Genomic DNA, 20,231 nt, shown 5'->3' with positions numbered 1-20,231 from the left:
AGAAACATGAGTCTTAGAGATAAAAGGTCAGTCCATAAAGCCCGAGGAACAATATCATCCCCTCACCCAGCTGTCTCCCTTGGATCCCATTTGTTCTTCTCCCACATTTATTTATCTTTTACTTCCCCATAAAAATCATCCTGATATTCATATCATCAAAATACATGTGCAGAAAAAATCACCTTTAGTGTCCATTTCAGCAGAATGCACATTTGAAAAATATATATTAAATCACATCTCAGAAGCATGAACTGAGTTGTACTTTATAACTGAGTGCTTGAGCTACATGCACATACAGTCAGGAGCAAGACAAGCCTTTAAGATGCCAAAGGGCAAATAGTTCTTCAGATAAAGCATAAAATAACCCATTTAAAGCAACCCCTATATATATATATATATATATATATATATATATATATATATATATACACACACACACACACACACACATACATACATATAGTGGAGTATTACTCAGCAATCAAAAAGAATGAAGTCTTGCCATTTGCTACTAGTGGATGGAACTAGAGGGTACTATGCTAAGAGAAATCAGTCAGGCAGAGAAAGACAAATATCCTATAACTTCACTCATATGAGGACTATAAGAGACAAAACAGATGAACATAAGGGAGGGAAGTAAAAATAATATAAAAACAGGGAGGGGGACAAAAACATAAGAGACTCTTAAATATGGAGAACAAACAGAGGGTTGTTGGAGGGGTTGTGGGAGGGGGGATGGGCTAAAGGGGTAAGGGGCATTAAGGAATCTACTCCTGAAATCATTGTTGCACTATATGCTAACTAACTTGGATGTAAATTTAAAAAATAAATTAAATAAAAATAAAAAATTTTAATAATAATAATAATAACAACAACAATAAAGCAACCCCAAAGGGTGCCTGGGTGGCTCAGTTGGTTGAACGTCTGACTCTTGATTTTGGCTCAGGTCATGTTCTCATGGTTGTTAGACTGAGCCCCCCTGTCAGGCTCTGTGCTGGTCATGGAGCCTGATTGGGATTCATTTTCTCTCTCTTTCAATCTCTCTCTCTCTCTCCCCCTCTGCCCCTCCCCTGCTTGCATTCTATTTCTCTCTAAATAAATAAATAAATATAAAATAAAATAAAAAATTGAAAGCAACCCCCAAAAGGAAGATGCCTTCAGGTAGAGTTAGTTAAGTTATTTCTATCCATGTCTCCCTCAGATGAATTGAATGTTTTCTTCATGATACCCTTAGCTTCCTCTTCTCCACCAGCAACCCTGCTTTATAGTTAGGGTTTGGCCATTGCTTTCTGGTACTGATCCTTGATCCTCAGGGTCAACGCCACCCTGTTCTTCATTAACTGGATGTGACAGATGCCCTCATAACTAGACAGCAATGGATTCTATCCCCCTTGGGTCTGCATCTCATCCTGGAGCTAAGTCAGAGACAGAGGGCCTCCGTGGTGCTGTTTGCACAGGGAGGCAGCTGTCAGACCTGTTTGTAGACTCTCCAAGCCATGTGAAATATGGCTCACTTTCAACAATAACCAGTCAACCCCAGTAAAGCACACAATTTGTATTAGACTCATTCACCCAAATAGATAATAAGGCTATTCTAATAGGCACACTGACATGAAATGAAATAACATCCAATCACAGCACGAAAAAGCATTTCTTTTGCAATTCTCAGTTCATTCCTCTCATTAGATCAAATACGAAATTGCATTTTATGTCACTGTGTTTCTAACACTTCCCTGTAGTGCTGCGGCCTCCATTATTAACAGACAGAGCTGAGTTTCTGCTACTCAGTGGTCCCATAGCAGAATACAGTAACATTGCTATCTGATAGGAATGGCTTTAGTCTCAGGAACAGACATGGAAGTTAACGGAGTAACATTCCCTTGTCGTTCTACTGACATTGCCCGGAGAATCCTAGCTCTGGCCACACATGCTTTATGAGAAGCTCCCAAGGCTTGGGACTATGACAGAACCGAGACTGAGTCTGAGGGTAAAGACTTCCATCTGCTGCCACAGAATAATCAATACAAATAAACCTTTCGTATGTCCAGAGAGAGTCTGGGTGCTTGGATACCAGAAAACCAGACACAGGATAAAACAGGCAAATAAATGAATAAAGAAGTTCAGTCAATGGTTACCCAAGGACTGTCAAAATATATGAGTTAAGAAATGTATGGCCTGTGTGGTTCCTGTGCTGGAAGTTATTTGCTAAGTGAGACAATTGTATCATAATCAGTCTTGCAGCAGCCATGGCTGGCAATTTATAAGGAAGTATATATTTCAAGACACATACCACAGGGTGTGGCTCATCTCAGGATGGTCATGAGCAGCCTCTGGAACCCAAGATCAGTGCCATTCTGGGTCCCTAATCCTGTATTAGATTCTTCTTGCTGTTGTTAACAAATAACCACTAATTTAGCTGACAACAAATACATCACCGTATAGCCCTGGAGGTCAGAAGTCAGAAATGGATCTCACTGGGATAAAATCAAGGTGTTGACAGGGCTGAGTTCCTTCTAGAGGTTCTAGGGGAGAATCCATTTCCTCACCTTTTCCAGCTTCTGGAGGAGGCAGCGTTCCTCCACCTTCAAAGCCAGCAACTGTATCACTCTGACCTCTGTTTCCATCACCACATGCCCTTCTCTGACTTTCACCCCCTCCCACCGTCCTCTTCCACTTGTAAGGACCTCTGATTACAGTGGGGGCCCCCCAGTAATCCAAAATAATCTTCTATGTTAAAGTCAGCTCATGAGCAACCTAAACTCCCCCTTGCCACGTGACCTAACATACTTACAGGTCCCAGGGATTAGCATGCAGACATCTTAGGGGGCGGGGGGCATTATTGTGCCTACCATTCCTTCACATGGCATGCAAAGGCTTCCACTGTGCAGACTCAAACTGTCTTTCTGGCCTCATCTCCCACCACACACCATGTATTAGTTAATAACACAAATCACCCTAAAACTTAATGGCTTAAAACAAGATTTATTCTTTCACGGTTCCCACAGGTCAAGGTCTCTCAACAAGGCCACAATCCAAATGTTGGCTGAGGCATTGTCTTCAAACTCAACTGGGGAAGGATCTGCTTTCAAGTTTATTCACACGGTTGTTGACAGGATTCTGCCCGCCCTGGCTGTTGACTGGAGGCTCCTCCCAGTTCTTTGCCATAAGGGCTTCCCAATCAGACAGCTCGTAACATGGCAGCCGGCTTTCTCGGAGCAGGGAGCAAGAAGAGCCAGAGAGAGACGGCAAAAGCAAGAGGGAAGACAGTCTTTTGCCACCTCATCTTATAACTTTTGCTGTATTATATTCATTTGAGGTGAGGCCAGCCCACACTCTGGAGAAGGGGATATCACGAGGGCGTGAACCAGGAGGTGGGAACGTGGGGCCATGTTAGAAGCTGTCTAATGCACCCCAATAAGTGTCCTGTGCTCTCATCACAAAACCACCAACACTAGCCAAGAGTGAAAACCAGTGCTTTCCAACCCAGGTCTTATATCTGTTCATGAATTTGCTCATCCAGGAAGTCTTTCTTCTGTTCCTACTGTGAACCAGGTAGGAACTCAAGGGCTGGAGATAGAACAGTGAAAAGGAGACAAAGACCCTTTTGCCTGAGAGCAAACATCTAGTGGAAAAGGAGACAGGAAACGAACCACATGCATAGTGTGACAGAGGGTGAGGAGTCAGGGGCACAGTGGGTGTCTTTGGGGGTGAGGCTGTCTCATACATGAGACAGAAGGTCTGGGTGAAAGCTGGCCTTTCAGCAAAGACGTGAAGGACGTGTGGGAGCCACCATGAGAATATTTGGAGGAGGAGCGTCCTTGACAACGGAGACAGCAAGTGCCAAGGTGGGTGATGGATTCAGGGAACAAGGGGTTCAGTGTGGCTGGAGCAGAGGGAGCAAGGGAAGAAAGCAGTTGGAGGTGAGGCCCAACAGGCAACCAGGAGCCAGATCTTACAGGGCCTTGTAGGTCATTAAGAGGATTTTGAATTTTATTCCAAGATGGGAGCCACTGAGGAACGTCCCCCTAAAAAAAAGCCACCTAATATCTAGTAGTTACAAAAAAAATTATCCCCCTCCTTTGTACTCTCAAGATATTATTTCTGTTGTATGTTATAGGGAGGTATTGCTTTAATATAGCTGTATTTCTGATACTTATATATCAGAATAATATATATACTAATTATATATATACTAATATATATATATACTAATACTTATAGTACACTAATACTTCATATTTATACCTCATTGATCCCACATTGTCTAAGTATTTTTTTAAGTTTATTTATTTATTTTTGAAAGAGAGAGAGCACAAGCATGAGCGGGGGAGGAGCAGAGAGAGAGGGAGAGAGAGAGAATCCCAAGCAGGCCCCGCAACGTCAGCACTGAGCCCGATGTGGGGCTCGAACTCATGAACCATGATATCATGACCTGAGCTGAAATCAAAAGTTAGACGCTTAACTAAGCCACCCAGGCGCCACCCCCCGCCCCCAACCCCCCGCCAACTTTCTAATTCTTACTTTAAAAGATAATACCTGAAAGCCTTGGGTGTTTGAAACTGCTTTGTCCCCAGATAAGGAAAAAGAAATCAAATAAAACAATTTCTGGGAAACTCAGGTCCATTGCTTGCCTGAAGTCAAACAGCCTCCAAGAGCCAAGGCTGGGACCCAGGTTACAGTGACTTATTAACCGCACAAAACCCGCCTCCACCTAGCAGACCCTCCCCGACTGCATGAAAGGGTATGTTGTAAGGCATGCGCCTTGAACCATAAGTAAGGCAGTGCCTTAGGAACTGCCTGGCGCTCGGGGAAGTGGTTGCTGATGAACAGCCACAGGGGTGCCTGGGTGGCTCAGTGGGTTGAGCCCACTTCGGCTCAGGTCATGATTTCATAGTTCATGAGTTCAAACCCTGCATTGGACTCGCTGTGTCGGTGTGGAGCCTGCTTCAGATCCTCTGTCCCCCTCTCCCTCTGCCCCTCCCCTGCTCGCTCTTTTTCTCTCTCTCTCTCTAAAATAAACATTAAAAAAAAAAAAAAAAGCCAGCCAGGAGGTGGTCTGAGCAGGTGTCTGAAGGCCCAGGAGGAAGGCCAGTTTATACTCGCTCACTCACCAGCCAAGCTCCTGATCTAATGGCCCAGGATCGTGGGAAAGGGCACTTCGACATCACTGCCTTCACTGCACCCCCAGCCCCAAGCGTCTCATACTGACGGTGCCAGCTAGAAGTCACCTTCACACACCTTGCAGGGTCTAGACTAGTTAGATAAGCGTATGGAAATTAGTTCCCTCAGGGAGAGACAGGTCAGCAAAAGTGGTTAGGAGTGGCTGGGAGGGAGGGGAGGGCCGACTGGTTTACAAAGAGAAGCATATATAAGGGAAACGAGAGAAACACTCCACTTTCAGACACTAGGATTTGGGCCCGGGACCCATAGACAGGACAAGAAGAGAGTGGGATGGCCTGGTACATCCTCTACCTCCTGAACCTTCTCTGGGCTGTGGCTGGGACCAGCACCCAAACCCAGGGCTCATGTTGTGAGTACAGAGTTTCCTCCAGAGAAGTCAGGGAAGCCGTGACCCCAGGGACAGGGGCAAACCTCACACGCTGAGGTCGGCTGAGGAGAAAGTGATTGCAAACAGCAACCACTGTAGGAGTTCCAAGTGGGTGAGTCAGGGAGAGTGCTTGGTTCGTCTTTCCTAGCTGCATAGTGTAAGTTCTTCCAGAAGGAAGTCTATGCATTCTTTTTTTAAGTTTATTTATTTATTTTTGAGAGAGAGAGAGAGAGAGAGAGAACAAGTGGGGAAGGGGCAGAAAGAGCAGGAGAGAAAGAATCCCTAGCTGGCTGCACCCTCAGCATGGAGCAGGTCTCAGGGCTCAATCTCATGAACCGTGAGATCATGACCTGAGCTGAAATCAAGAATCAGATGCTTAACCGACTGAGCCAACCAGGTGCCCCGAAGGCTATGCATTTCACATTAAGAGAGATTGAAATCCTGGTGCAGGAATGATGGCTGGTGGCACAGACTGAGAGGCTCAGAGCTGTTCTGATCTCGTGCCACTGCTAGTGGGGATATGGGTACTCGCTGAGGACTGGTCATATCCCAAGTCTTCCATATTTTTCATGTCAGACTGAGGAAAAAAATGCAAGGAAAACATGATTTTGAGGGATGTGCTGGAAATAATATGAACTGCCCATGAATCATATTGCTTGAAGTCACTAAGTGAGAAATCACTTTCTTAAAGATAAGGGTTGAGAAGATGTTTGGTTTAATTGGCCTCAGAGGAAAATCTCAAGGTTTTCTCCTTTTTCTTTAATAATCATCCCTACACGGGAGCATCCTGGGAGGTACCAATGCTAATCCTGTCTTCTGATTGACTCACAGGAAACACGTGTCTGAGATGAGAGAGAGGGTAGGGGGTTAGTTAATGCCCTTCTCTTTTCAGCTGTCCCCCCAGCACAGCAGCCCTTGGTTAATGGCATACAAGTGCTCATGGAGAACTCTGTGACCAGCTCAGCCTTCCCAAATCCCAGCATCCTGATCGCCATGAATCTAGCCGGAGCCTACAATGTGGAGGCCCAGAAACTCCTGACTTACAAGCTCATGGCCAGTGACATAGCCGGTGAGAAGTCAGAGCCCCTCTGAACTCTCCCTGACTCTCCAGCCCCAGGTCCTAACTCCGCACACCCCCTATTCCCATGCCACCTGAGATTATACCTGAATCCTCTCCCTGATTCTCCAGCCCCAGGTCCTAACTCCGCACACCCCTTACTCCCATGCCACCTGCGACTGTACCTGAATCACCCAAATACCTTTCCCTACAAACCTGGAAAGAAATGCATGTGAAGTCAGAGCATTCGCAGAAGAGGGCAGCAACCATGAAAAGGCTCTAGATCAGATGTAAAAAGAGCAGGCTTCCAGTTCTGGCTCTATACCACGTATTAACTCCATGACCTTGGGGCACCTGGGTGGCTCAGTCAGTTGGGCATCCAACTCTTGATCTCATCTCGGGTCTTGATCTCAGGGTCCTGAGGTCAACCCTGCCTTAGGCTCCACACTGGGCGTGGAGCCTACTTTAAAAAATAAAAGTAACTCGGTGACCTTGAACAGGTCACGAATCCTGACCAACCTCACTTACGCATCTGCAAAATGTAGGCGATTCTAATAACAAGGACACTAACAGTCATAATAAGAATGATAGTAATAATCAGATCTCTGTACTGCCTACCTCCCAGGAGTAGCCCTGACAATCAAGTGAGACAATAAAGTTAAAGTTATTTTCAGGTATGAATTTGTATGGGTGTTCTTGCTGCTTTTCTAAACAGACACCAGAGATTCTCGATGAAGTTGTCAAGTCACGGAGTGGTCACCAGAGTAAACATTCCTTGAGAATTTGTCCACACTTCTTTCCTTAAAAAGGAGAGATCAAAAAATTATGTAGGTGGTGCCTGGCTGGCTCAGTCAGAAAAGCACTCTTAGATCTCAGGGTTGTGAGTGTGTAACCCATGTTGGGTAAAGAGATTACTTAAAAATAAAATCTTTAAAAAAAAAAAAACCTATCTAATCACACTATTAAAAATTCAATGATCTGGACAAAAGGCAGAGAGTTCAGCCCTGGCGCCAGGCACACTCTTCCCTGACAATACCTTTGTAACCCTTTTGTTCTCTCCTCCACAGACCTGACCATTGGCCAGCTCGCCCTTACTGTGATGGCCCTCACCTCCTCCTGCCGAGACCCTGGGAATAAAGTTTCGATTCTACACAGACAAATGGAAAACTGGGCTCCTTCAAGTAAGAGCTCATCAGAAGGGAGGGGAGAGTGAGGCAAATGATTTTTCCTGAGAATTTTAAGCCTGGAACGAAAGAGATGGGGGAATGGAAAGTGAGGGAAGAAACACAGCTGCCTTTGCTTAGGATCCCTGAGATCATCCCACTGCGAGATATTCACTTCGATTCCAAGTGAACTAGAGAAGACCACTGTCCCCAGGGACACAGACTTATGCCATCACCTGAAGACAGCCTCGTCCCTTTTATTCTCTTCTCATGCCGGGTGACATTCTTATTTTGAGAAGTGTTGAAGTTACCTTTTGCTAAAACGGAGCCTTTCTTTTTGGACAGGTTTTCTAAACGTTTCTATGTAAAAGGTTTGGCTTTTCCCTTTTTCATGAACGTCCTCATTCTGGAGGATGTGAATCTTACGGAGGCCCTCTGTCCCCTTCCCAGGCCCCAGTGCTCAGTCTTCAACCTTCTACGGGCCCAGTCTGGCAGTCCTGGCACTGTGCCAGAGAAACCCTGAGACAACCTTACCCGTAGCAGTCCGCTTTGCCAAGATCCTGCTGGCCAATTCCTCCCCCTTCAACACGGGTGAGTCGGTCACCACTGCCAGGTGCTGCCCTGAGCAGGGAACATCACGGGCACTGAATGGGGGGCCGGAGGGGACAGTGGCAGGGGGAGTTCTCCACGGAGGAAGAGCTCAGGATCATGAAAATGTCTACAGATGGGAGGTACTTCACAAATATTTGTTGGACATGTGAGTTAAGGAATAAATGAAAGGGAAATAGTAAGACAAAGAAACCAGGACGGTACTTGAAATGTCTTGACAATGACAGAATCTTCACTGGAAACAATAAGCATGTCACTCACCCAAGTCAGGAGTTATTTCCAGGCAAATTCTTGAATTATTAAACCAATGTCTAGACTCAGCCATACACTGAACCTTCTCTTGTATCATTAGTGGTGATTTCACACTCTGTTCTTCTCAATGTTTCTCCTTATAACATGCAAATATTCTCTTTCAATTGAACAGATACTGTCTGGGGGCACCTGGGTGGCTCAGTCGGTTAGGCACGCAACTCTTGTTTTCAGCTCAGGTCACAATCTCACAGTTTGTGAGTTCAATCTCTCTCTGCCTCTCCGTCTGTCTCTCTGTCTCTCTCAAAATAAATAAATAAACAAAAAACATTTAAAATACATAAACAGATACTGATGCTCCTCCGCTTCAAGGATATTCTGGAACCATCGTATTCCTTCTTTCTGCAACCTTATGGCTGCTTGTGAATGGAAGCTTCTCCCCTCTATGGCACCAGGTCCTTCTCTGTCCACCCTCCCCTCCTGCAGATGATGGTGCCGACTCTGAATAATGCCGTCTGTGAGGACACTGCTGTATGCCCCTCGTTCATGGTCACATTTTCTCCTCTGCCACTCTCCAAGCAAGAGTGTATCTCAGGTTAACACCCCATTACCCATGCTTCCTCAACCACCTCTCTTGTCTCAAGCAAACGCTCTCATTTCAGGCTTTCAGACTAAGAAACAAAGGCTCTGGTACGTCCCTGGGAGTCAAGAGCAGACGGGTCTCCGTGTTCCATCTGGGACCTCATGCATTGCTGGGGTGTCTCTGTCAGTTTGGGAAATTTGGACTTCTTTGCCAACACTGGTTTCAACAACACTGTCTTCCTTAATGAGTTTATGCAAATTTCAGGCGGAGATCCCAGTAGGGAGGGGAAGATCAGTCAAAGAAAAGATGTCATCTGGCAAGTCTTGCATGTGTTCCGGTCTTGTCCTGCCAGCGCTTGCTCATTCAGTCCATGTACATTTTCCCATGCAGATCATGAAAATGCCCCTGTGCTGGGTGCCATGGGGGGGGTGCAAAGTTCCTGCCACCCAGAAGCTCACAGAGCACGGTAACAACAAAACAGAGCAGCGAGTGCTGACATGGCAAAACAGGTCCAAACAACACATGCTAAAAAATAAAAAAGGTGAGGAAAGAGACCGCACCTGTGGCATTGGGCTGCCCAAGGGAAGGCTTCAATGAGAGGTGGCGATGGCTCGGCCTTCAAGCATTGGTGACATTTTTAAAGATAAACACTAGCACAAGAGAAATGGGATTGAATCAAGCGCCAGTCTACATTAATTAAAAGCATGAGCTGTGGAGTCACATAGATCTGGGTTCAGATCCTGGCCCTGCTACTTACTAGCTGTGTGGCCTTGGGCCATTATTTGGCCTCTCTGAGCCTCCATTTCCTCATCCCTTAAATGGAGACGATTATAGGTCCTACTTCACAGGTTGTCCTGAAGAATAAAGGAGATAATGTAGCTGGAACACAATAAGCACACAGTAAATGTTGCTTGTTCATATTGTTGTGGTGATGGTTGCCTTATCCCCACTGTGATTCACAGACACAGGAGCAATGGTGATCTTGGCTCTGACTTGTATGTACAACAAGATCCCAGTAGGTTCAGAGGAAGGTTACAGAAGTCTGTTTGGTCAGGTACTAGAGGACGTCGTGGAGAATATTAGCATGAGGATCAAAGACAATGGCATCATTGGAGACATCTACAGTACTGGCCTTGCCATGCAGGTAACACATCACCAACGCTCTCTGCTGGGTCCATGCCAATACGGTAAGGCTGGGTTGTAGGATCAAGAGACCAGGCTTCTAACATCTCTGGGAAAGACCAGCTAGTTTAACCTGAGGTAGATACCTTGTGGTGCTTATGTCCTAGTCTCTATACTGGTAAAATGTAGGTTGAGTCTTATTTCTTCCCTAGTTCATGGGCAAAGTGTGAAAATAAAATTATGTGAATTCTTTTCTCATTCTTGGGGAAAAAAATACAAATCAATCCAAGAAACATATCAGTTTATTACTGATAATGATCAGTTTGTTTATAATATTTACAGACTGATGAAAATTTGATGTATAAAAAATATAAGGATACTAAAACAAGTCCTAAAAAAAACTGAATTTTCTGATTCCATCTTGCCAGTCAAGTGTTCTTTTTTTTTTTTTTAGCCCTTTACCGTGATCCAAAAAATGTGGGCTTGTATTCAAAGTGATTAATGAAAATAACCTAAAGCTGATTGGATGTCTAATCTTTGTCAAGCTCTTTTATAGTCTCGATCTCATTTCAAACTCACACAGTGCTCTAAATGGCAGAGCCAAGTTTGTCTGGTACCCAAGTACATACCCAATCCTGTGCTTCCCTGGGAACCCAGATCCCCAGGCTTGGATTCTATGAGACGTTGCTTGATGCATCTCCAAATGCAACCCCCTTCCACTGATTAGGGTTGACCAGAGCAGGGTCCTCCCATGGAAGACATACTAAAGATAATGGGGAGACATAACCAACTAGAATCATAAATTAAAGGGTCACCTGTGGCCAAATCCTCTAGCCCCAACTGAGAAGTCTGTGCTCCAAAGTCTCAAAATGCCTAGTGTAATTAATTGGAAAACGACATCATGACCTTCTCCACTCAGAAAGCCCAGGAAACAGAGAACCATGGAATCACAATGCCAGCCCTGAACCTAATACACTACAGTGGTAGGAAGAAATCCGTACATGGGGAGGAGTGGAGACTGGCTCTGATTCCACACATTAGAAATTACCAAAGGGCATGAACAGACTAGAAATCAGTTTATGTTAAACGTAAGAGTAAACACCAAGTCCCCACTCCATGTGCCATGTTTAGGAGCAATTAATGAGAACAAAGTCAGCTTCCGTATCATGTCATGGTGAATGAAATTTTGCCATGGAACAAAAGACTGTTTGTTACCATGGCTGAATCATATGAGACCAGCTCTGGGGCTCAGGTCTAGAAAGCTGTGTGGAGTATCACAGGCAGCCTGGAAGGGATATAAGATGGGTTTTATCTATGACTCACTTAAAATAAACTTGCTTCACCTTAGTGCCAGACAGAAAAGGTTTGCTCTTGTTAGTTTGGCTTGTGAATTCTGTTTGGGATTTTTATCACCTGCAGGGTACACTCTGATAAGCTGTGCCTGAGAACTAAAGCTTTTCCTATGAAAAGACAAAACCTCATTCTTATCCAGATATCACAGGCCACGTGGATTTCTAATCAGTTAGGAGACATATCCTCTCCCTACTTGAGTTAAGGCACACATCTAGAGTTTACTCAAGCAGCCTGTAGTCTAGAATCGCCAGATATCTAATGCGTAACTTTTTTCTAATTAAAAATGTTCTGGTGTCAAAAACCAGAGGGCTCTGGACATGTAACAACTTGAGTTTGAAGCCCAGATCTGCCACCCTTGTGGGCAAATACTGAATTTCTCTGAATTTCACTTTCCCAATCAGAACAAGGATGCAAGGATAGTTTTTACAAATCACAAGCACAAGGCGATGCTCAATAACTGTTCACGGTCTCTCCCTTTTCAGCCTTCATTCTTCACCTTCCAGGACGCCAGTGCCCTTCAAGTGGTCTGGGCCACCCACATGGCTTCCCTAGGCATTCATGTGGCACTTCCTCTGTTCCAGAGTTTCTTCTCTTGTTTCCATCACTATTCCAAAGGTTTCAAAATTCCTCTGATAGGGATTTAACTTGGAAAGGGACCCGATAAACATCTTCATGCAAAGTTATCAATGGCTTCTCACAGCATAATGTGTCCTTTCTCTCTAGAGTGTTGGCATTGGTAATGTTTTATCCCAAAGAGCTACATCTTACTTTTGGGATTTGAGAATTGAACACAGCAAGTGAACAAGATATGGCTGCTGAGGAGTACGTACCTACCTGATGCCCTTTAAACCAAATTTCCCTGTAAAGTGCCCTCTCGCAAGAGCCACAACTCATGGTTGCCAAAGCTAACAGTGATAGTCATGCCTATCCAAACTGTCTGGTTGTTCATCAACTGCCTTTGGCTTACAAAGCCAGTTCTGACTGTCCTCCCCCTTCGCTCATTTCCCATTTTAAGATTCAGGTGAATCAGTCAACCAACAATCTCAGACCATTGACATACTCTGATGGTCATGGTCAGCACAACCCTAAAGTGAGGGAGATGGTAATGACAGCTTATATAACATACATCACAAAATGCTCTTGCTTATCATCCCATCTGAACCTCAAATGAACCTCCAAAGGTAGGAAGAAATTATGATTTCTATTTGACCCAATGAGATCTAAAACGCAGCAAAGTAGAATGAACTGCTTGGTGTATTTAGCAAGAGTCTTTTTTTTTTTATTTTTTTTTCAACGTTTATTTATTTTTGGGACAGAGAGAGACAGAGCATGAACGGGGGAGGGGCAGAGAGACAGGGAGACACAGAATCGGAAACAGGCTCCAGGCTCTGAGCCATCAGCCCAGAGCCTGACACGGGGCTCGAACTCACGGACCGCGAGATCATGACCTGGCTGAAGTCGGATGCTTAACCGACTGTGCCACCCAGGCGCCCCGCAAGAATCATTTTTGTAAGTAACAGAAAACCAAGTAACTTAAGAAAAAAAATGGGCATTTCCTATTTCATATAGACTAGAGGGTCCAGAGCTGGATTAATTTCAGGAGCAGCCAGAAGAAAGGACTCAAATCATGGTTCCAGGGACCACTCTTTTTTCATCGCTCAGCCCTGGTTTTCTTCATTGTCTCCTACTCCATGGTTTCTTCAAAGTGGCTGAGGAAGATGGTCACCAGCAGCCCACTGCTTACTTACATGGTCCCAGCTGAATACCCCCAGCAGGAAAGAAAGAAGTGCTTCTCTCTCTGAGTGTCTGTATATCAGGGAAGGACTCTGTCTAGTGTGTATGCCCACCAATCACTGTCGCCAAAAGGATGGCACGGTATGATAAGCCCAGCCCAGGCCATGAATCCACCCCTGTGGCCAGGGTTGTGGAGCCTCTGGCTGACAGTCCTGACGTGAATACAAAGTGTGGGAGGAGTCCACCAAAGGGTGTGCAGGACAACACAAAACAAAAGAGCTCTCCTATGTTTCGCTGGCCAGGCTGTTCCAGACTAGCTGCCCCTGGAGCTTGCTTTGCCCGGCTCTCACCTTGTTCTACGTTTAAGAACTATTTTATATAAAACATACTATAAATGCAGCAGCCCTAATAGTGTTCCCCAAATCTGTTTGTTGCACAAATATTTGTTGTGTGACTGCTATGTGATAGACACTGAGCTAAGAGGTGGGGACACAGAGTGAACAAAAGAGACATCGTCCTGAACCTTGGGCCGCTCAATTTTGGACTCTGGATGATCCCCAAGATTAGTGATCAAGTGTTTCCCTTATAAAGCTTATAAAGGCCAACTCTCAGCTATGCCTAATCAACCAATCTCTCCCTCTCCTTCTCTCTCTCTCTCTCTCTCTCTCCCTCTCTCTCCTGCCCCAGGCTCTCTCCGTGACACCTAAGCACCCTCCCAAGAAGTGGAACTGCAAGAAGACCATGGACACAATACTTAAGGAGATTGAGCTGGGGAAATTCCACAATCCCATGTCCATTGCCCAAATCCTTCCTTCCCTGAAAGGCAAGACATACCTAGATGTGCCCCATGTGTCTTGTATCCCTGGTAAGAACTCTAAACATCTGCCTTTCCTTGTGGTATAAAGTGGAAACTTATGCCCACAATAATATGTGGATCAATTTCAAGTGGCATATAGGCTTGTTATGTAGGCAGAGATGCATCTGATTTCTAATTCCCAAGTGTCGTGTCTTAACACACAGCCGCGCCAGCCTGCCCTCGGAGTTCAGCCCCCATGTCCACTTCACTCAGTACACATTAAATGAGCACCTACTATAGTAGGTGGTGAAGATGATGCTGAAGATGATAGTGAAGTGAAATGATGGTGAAGGGGGAAGGTCCATGGTCTTAACAATCAGATGATATATAACTTCACTCATTCATGGGATGAATGCCTCAAACATTACACAGTATCTTCAGATATCTGCTCTTTACAAGGTCATGAGATAGATACATAGACAAAAACCACAACATTTGGAAGAATGAAATAAGCATTAAATAGAAATAGAAGCCACATACAGTGCAAAAGCAAAGGAGGTATGGCCAATCACTGATCTGGTCTGAGAGACTTATGAGAAGAACAGAGTTGGCATTTCAGCCCAGACGTGGAGATCTAAATACGAAGCCTTGGTGCTCCTGGCACACCAAAGGAATGGGGGTGGAAACCTGGAACGTTACCCTCTGATTTGAAATATCTCTATTTTATACGATTAAAAATATAATACAAGGATACTTAAAATTCAAACACTGCAGAAATGTACACAAGGAAAGTGGGAGTCCTGCATAAAAATTTTATCACTCCAGAGGTAACTAGTCCTTGGTAGACATAGCGCCAACTCTTCTTTGTTATCAAATACTAGTATAAAGCACTATTCATCTTATGTTGCATGGACTTCCCGAGACAAGCAGAGATGACTAAGCTCCTTGTCTATCTCAGAACAGAATCTATAGAGACCGCAATCAAGCAACTGGATCCCAAGCACAGCCACATTCACCTAACTCCTTAGACTGCTTCCCAGTGATCTCCCCACCTTCACAAGATGGCTTTGGAGTCTTTCCTACCACTCTACACTACAGTTGCCCAGGCGTTTTGTTAAATGGCCTGCAACTTACTACCAGTGCCTCCAGATTCACAGTGGAAATTCCTTCAACAAAACTCATGTTCCTTGTAAAACTAGCTGTCAGCTCTTCAGCCAAAAACAACTGTCTAGAATGGAAATGAGAGCTGCATGGACCACACCAGTTCCTCAGAACAACCCACCAAGGACACAATATCATTGCCATTCCTTGAAATGTTTGTTTTTTGGTTTGTTTTTCTTTTAGGATGCGTCGCTAACAACAGAGATTTTGCACCTAATAGTACAAACCCCATAGTCTTTAACAAATTTGGCCTGTTTGCTCTTCACAGGTCATGAAGGGCAACCAACCCTCCCCAGCCAAACCAACCCTGCTCCCACCTCAGCATCCAACATCACCGTCATATACACCATCAATAACCAGCTGAGGGGGGTGGAGCTGCACTTCAATGAGACCATCAATGTCAGTGTGAAAGCTGGATCGGTGCTACTTGTTGTCCTAGAGGAAGCCCAGCGCAGAAGCTCCATGTTCAAGTGAGTGTTGTAAGCGACACGCACATTCCCCCCAGGCCTTGCCTGAATTCCCATTCTCTCTCTCTCCTGCCTTTTCTTACCTTTTTTTCCCTTCTGATAATTTAACAGATCTTCATCCCATCACCCCTCAAGAGGCCTGCAAACTACCAACTAGGCAAGGCTCTCAGGAAACATTAAATCACCCAAGTCAACATATGATAGAGGTTTACAAACAGGAATTCAAAGGGGAGAGTCTGTTGTGGATTAGAATAGTCCAGAAAGGCTTGGGGCTTTGGACCACATTCGAAGGATAAGTACTGTAGGGCAGATATGGGTAGATGGTATTCTAGGAAGAGGGAATGGCTAGAAAGAAGCATTCAAGGGGTGTTTGGGTGGCTAAATGTCCTCAGTTAAACGTCCAACCTGGGCTCAGGTCATGATCCCACAGTTCGTGGGTTCGAGCCCCACATCGCCTCCATGGTGAGTGTGCAGAACCTGCTTGGGATTCTCTCTCTCTACCTCTCTCTCTCTGCTCTTTCCCCACTTGCACTTTCTCTCTCAAAATAGATAGATAGATAGATAGATAGATAAAAAAGAAGAAGAAGAAGCATCGGAAGCAGGAAGAAGCAAGGAATTCCGGGAGCGAGTAGTCCAGCGTGACTAAAGAAGAGAATACAGGACTGAATTAAGTAAGTAACATCCAGAAGGATAGTCTGGGTAATGTAAAAAATCTGAAAAACCAGGCTCAGGAGATTGGACTCCACATTATGGAGAAGCATTGCAAGTTTTTAAGTAAGAAAAGTCATGTTGTAAAATGTTACTTGGTTTGAGAATGGGAGACAAGGAGGAAATCTGGGGTGTGCCTATGGTCATGAATCTATGAAGTAATGAAGATTCCATGTAGGACAAACAGACTCACACCGAGGAAAACTCCACAGGCCTCTGGGAGAACTGGATGCGAGGGGCAAGAGAGAGAGAAGCTTCCAAACTTTTGATAGGAGTACCAGAAAGAAAGAATGTCTTTCAGAGAAAAAGACTGAATTCCTTTAGACGTGTCTAATTGTACGTGTTCAAAACAGAAGCACTGGGGAGCTTTTGAAGGGAGAAGCATGCAACGCTCCTTGGGGGCATGAGTTGGAGCCCCATGTTGGACATAAAGCCTATTAAAAAAAATAAAAAGGGGTGCCTGGGTGGTTCAGTCGGTTAAGCATCTGACTTCGGCTCAGGTCATGATCTCACGGTCTGTGAGTTCGAGCCCTGCGTCGGGCTCTGTGCTGACAGTTCAGAGCCTGGAGCCTGTTTCAGATTCCGTGGGCTCCCTCTCTCTCTGACCCTCCCCCATTCATGCTCTGTCTCTCTCTGTCTCAAAAATAAATAAACGTTAAAAAAAAAGGTTTTTTTTTAAATAAAAAGAACATGAGACAGGTCTACATGCCCATTATACGCATAGCACCACTTAAGCCCAAAGAGGCTAAGTAACAGTCCTAAAATCACATGACATGTAGCTAATAGAGTTGAGACCGGAACCTAGACTTGACCGTGAAGCTCATATTTCTTCCACTGCCCTGTCATAAAGGGAAGAATACAGAAATAAATCCAGAGGAGAAAATTAAGGCTTGCGAGGTGGTTATAGTTTGCAAAAAGAGGAAGCAGGAGAGAAAAATGGAGAAGACTAAGATAGCAGAGGGAGCAGAGGGAACATGCCAGGTGCTGGAAAGGAAAAGAGGTGAGTCTTTGAAAGGGAAGGTGACATGACCCCAGTCCTGCAGAGACATGCCAAGGAGAACGACTGACCAAGTCTGAGGGAGTGAAGCTGAGTGGGATGTGGAATCTACCCCACAGGATTGGGCTCGGGGAGTCGTGCCTGCTGTCCACAGCCCAGCTCCATAATTTCCCTGACTTCTATACCCAGGTCGGGATCAAAGTGGCACTCCAAGAATACTCAGCTTTCAAACAACCCTCTGAATCTACCTTACTACTTCTCTGAGCTTAGCTTTAATTTTGCCTGATTTTTCTTTTTCTGACTGTGAATGTCATAAATACTTACAGTAGACAGGTGGGGGGGTGATGCATAAAGAAGAAAACGGAACATCTACACTACATGTACAACATAATCACTGTGGACATGTTTTTATCATTTTGTAGGTGGCTTCTTCCCATGCATATTATAAACAGTTGTGATCCATCACATAGACGGGATAGCTATTTCGTGTACAATTTATGTCCCACAGTTTCACTTAACATTATTGGAGGAGTATTTGTAATGTCACTTAAAATTATTGAAAAATATAATTTTGTAACTGCAAAAAACTTCAGTCTTGAATATTCATCCCACGATTCACGTAATTATTCACCCATATTTGGGCATTTACATTTTCTTTAATTTGCTTATTGACAGGTTAAAAAAAAAACTCCCTTCAGGCTAATTTCATTTCATTTTAAGTGAAGTAATTTCATATTCATTAGTCATTTGTAATTTCTCTTTTGAGCATGATTTTATCTGATCTATAAAGCATTTAGAATGTCTCTGTCCCAGGGCACCTGGGTAGCTCAGTCTGTTGAGTGGCTAACTCTTGATTTCGGCTCAGGTCATAATCCCAGTGTCATGGGATCGAGCCCCGTGTTGGGCTCCATGCTGGGCATGAAGTCTGCTTAAGATTATCTGTTTCCCATTCCCTCTTCCTCTCTCCCTCCCTCTCTCTCTAAAATAAAATAAAGAGAATGTCTCTGTCCCTTCATCTTAACCTCTTATTGCCTTTCCTAAATGAGATATTAATCACATACATGATTTTATTCTTACAGATTTGAAACCACAATGACATCTTGGGGCCTTGTTGTCTCCTCCATCAATAATATTGCTGAAAATGTTCATCATAGGACCTACTGGCAATTCCTTAGTGGCAAAACACCTTTGGATGAAGGTGAGAAAGGAAAGGAATCTGGGAATCTCTTCCATAGTCTGAAGGCTACTTTCTTTCATTCTCTTCTTTAATTCATTCATTCAATCGGCAAATAATTGAGATCATATGTATATATACAATAATCACACATACATGTATATTATGAATATATATATAGTGATTTGATTGAATGATTGATAGATGATGGGATAGATAGATGATAGAACAGGTGGCTGGCTTTCTAAAATAGCTTTTTTAGGGCGCTTGGGTGTCTCAGTTGGTTGGATGTCTGACTTTGGCTCAGGTCATGATCTCACGGTTCATGGGTTCAAGCCCCACATCAGGCTCTGTGCTGACAGCTCAGAGCCCAGAGCCTGCTTCGGATTCTGTGTCTCCCTCTCTCTCTGCCCCTCCCCTGCTTGCAGTCTGTCTCTCTCTGTCTCTCTGTCTCTCTCAAAAATAAATAAACATAAAAAAAAGTAAATCGGGCTTATTCTTATGTCTGCCAATTGCTTTTCTTCTCTGAGGAAAGAATGATAAACAGAAAGCCTCTGAGATCCAAAAAGATTTGGGCCTGGAATTGTCATTCTTTCCAATGCCTGGCAACTTGGAAGCCATCAATACCACCATCATCTAACTTTCCTGCCCTGAAACACAAGAATTCTCAACACACTCCCCTTCCTTATTGTCTGCAAAATCTTCAAAAATGAATATGAGATCTTTCTACCTTGAATGCTCTAAATTTGGCTTAACTGAGCAAGTTTAATAGTAACCACCATTTACTGCACACTTACTACGTGTCAGGTACCTTATTAGGCATCTGGCAGTCATTATTCCTAGTGCTGAAAATGTTTCTTCAGGGTAAATATTATGAATGCAATTTAATACATGAGGAAAAGGAGACTCACAATTTAAGGGGCTTCTCCGAAGACATACTCCACATGGCAACTCTGAGCCTGGAAACAAGGACTCCCTAAACCTCAGTTCCATACTCTTCCATACCAACGGAGCTGCCCATTTCACTCTGTGATGACTTTACTCCTCCAACAATGAGCTGATCCCCTGGGAGGTGGGTGTGGTTATACGCCCCACGGTCACCTCATGTTCTTCTCTGATTGTTTCTAGGCGTTGCTGACTACATACCCTTCAACCATGAGCACATCACAGCCAATTTCACACAGTACTAAGGACGAAGTGGCTTCAGGTTCTCTCAAACACCTTCAAAGGATGATGGAATTTTTGTTCATTTCATTTCAAATCTACGCCAAAAGGTGGAAATCTACAATGCTCCCATATTCCTGGTTAAAAAAAAAAAAAAAAAAAAAACACATGGAAAACACTGTGTAGAATAAATGATTCAAACTTCCCTAGAGTCTCAACATCTGTGACCCGTGAAAAAACGTCCAGCTTCTCAAGGCACTGACTGCCAGTCATAATTTAAACCTAGGGTAAGAGGAGAAGAGAGAGCCCAGTTGATATTTTTTAGAGTTCATTCTGATCTTGATTA

General features: G+C 44.3%; 1 protein-coding gene and 1 long non-coding RNA gene across 5 annotated transcripts in view; one reads left to right on the top strand and one right to left on the bottom strand.

Annotated features, from left to right (window-relative positions):
• The window catches only part of LOC123380624, a 45,777-nt gene extending 25,910 nt beyond the window's left edge, over positions 1–19,867 (bottom strand). Inside the window, exon 1 of the long non-coding RNA XR_006586641.1 lies at positions 19,633–19,867. This is a non-coding gene — a long non-coding RNA (uncharacterized LOC123380624). The remainder of the gene's footprint in view (positions 1–19,632) is intronic.
• On the top strand, positions 5,390–20,052 carry CBLIF (cobalamin binding intrinsic factor). Of its 4 annotated transcripts, none has more exons than XM_003993417.4 (9): positions 5,391–5,530; positions 6,441–6,617; positions 7,673–7,786; positions 8,219–8,359; positions 10,172–10,353; positions 14,106–14,283; positions 15,644–15,845; positions 18,627–18,745; positions 19,850–20,052. In XM_003993417.4, the coding sequence occupies exons 1-9, from the start codon at positions 5,452–5,454 to the stop codon at positions 19,909–19,911; spliced, it is 1,254 nt and encodes a 417-aa protein (XP_003993466.1). In that variant the 5' UTR covers positions 5,391–5,451; the 3' UTR covers positions 19,912–20,052. The 4 variants fall into 4 exon arrangements, with proteins under 4 accessions (XP_019668011.1, XP_003993466.1, XP_019668012.1 ...); XM_019812451.3 differs by lacking the exon at positions 5,391–5,530 and adding an exon at positions 5,566–5,660; XM_019812452.2 differs by lacking the exons at positions 18,627–18,745; positions 19,850–20,052 and adding an exon at positions 15,954–16,047 and having other exon boundaries at positions 5,390–5,530.
• The last annotated feature ends 179 nt before the right edge of the window (positions 20,053–20,231 follow it).

Source organism: Felis catus, chromosome D1 (genome assembly GCF_018350175.1).
Source record: "Felis catus isolate Fca126 chromosome D1, F.catus_Fca126_mat1.0, whole genome shotgun sequence".
In the NCBI taxonomy this organism is placed as follows: Eukaryota; Metazoa; Chordata; class Mammalia; order Carnivora; family Felidae; genus Felis; species Felis catus.
The sequence above is the reverse complement of the archived record's forward strand: the minus strand, read 5'-3'. Positions and strand labels throughout refer to the sequence as shown.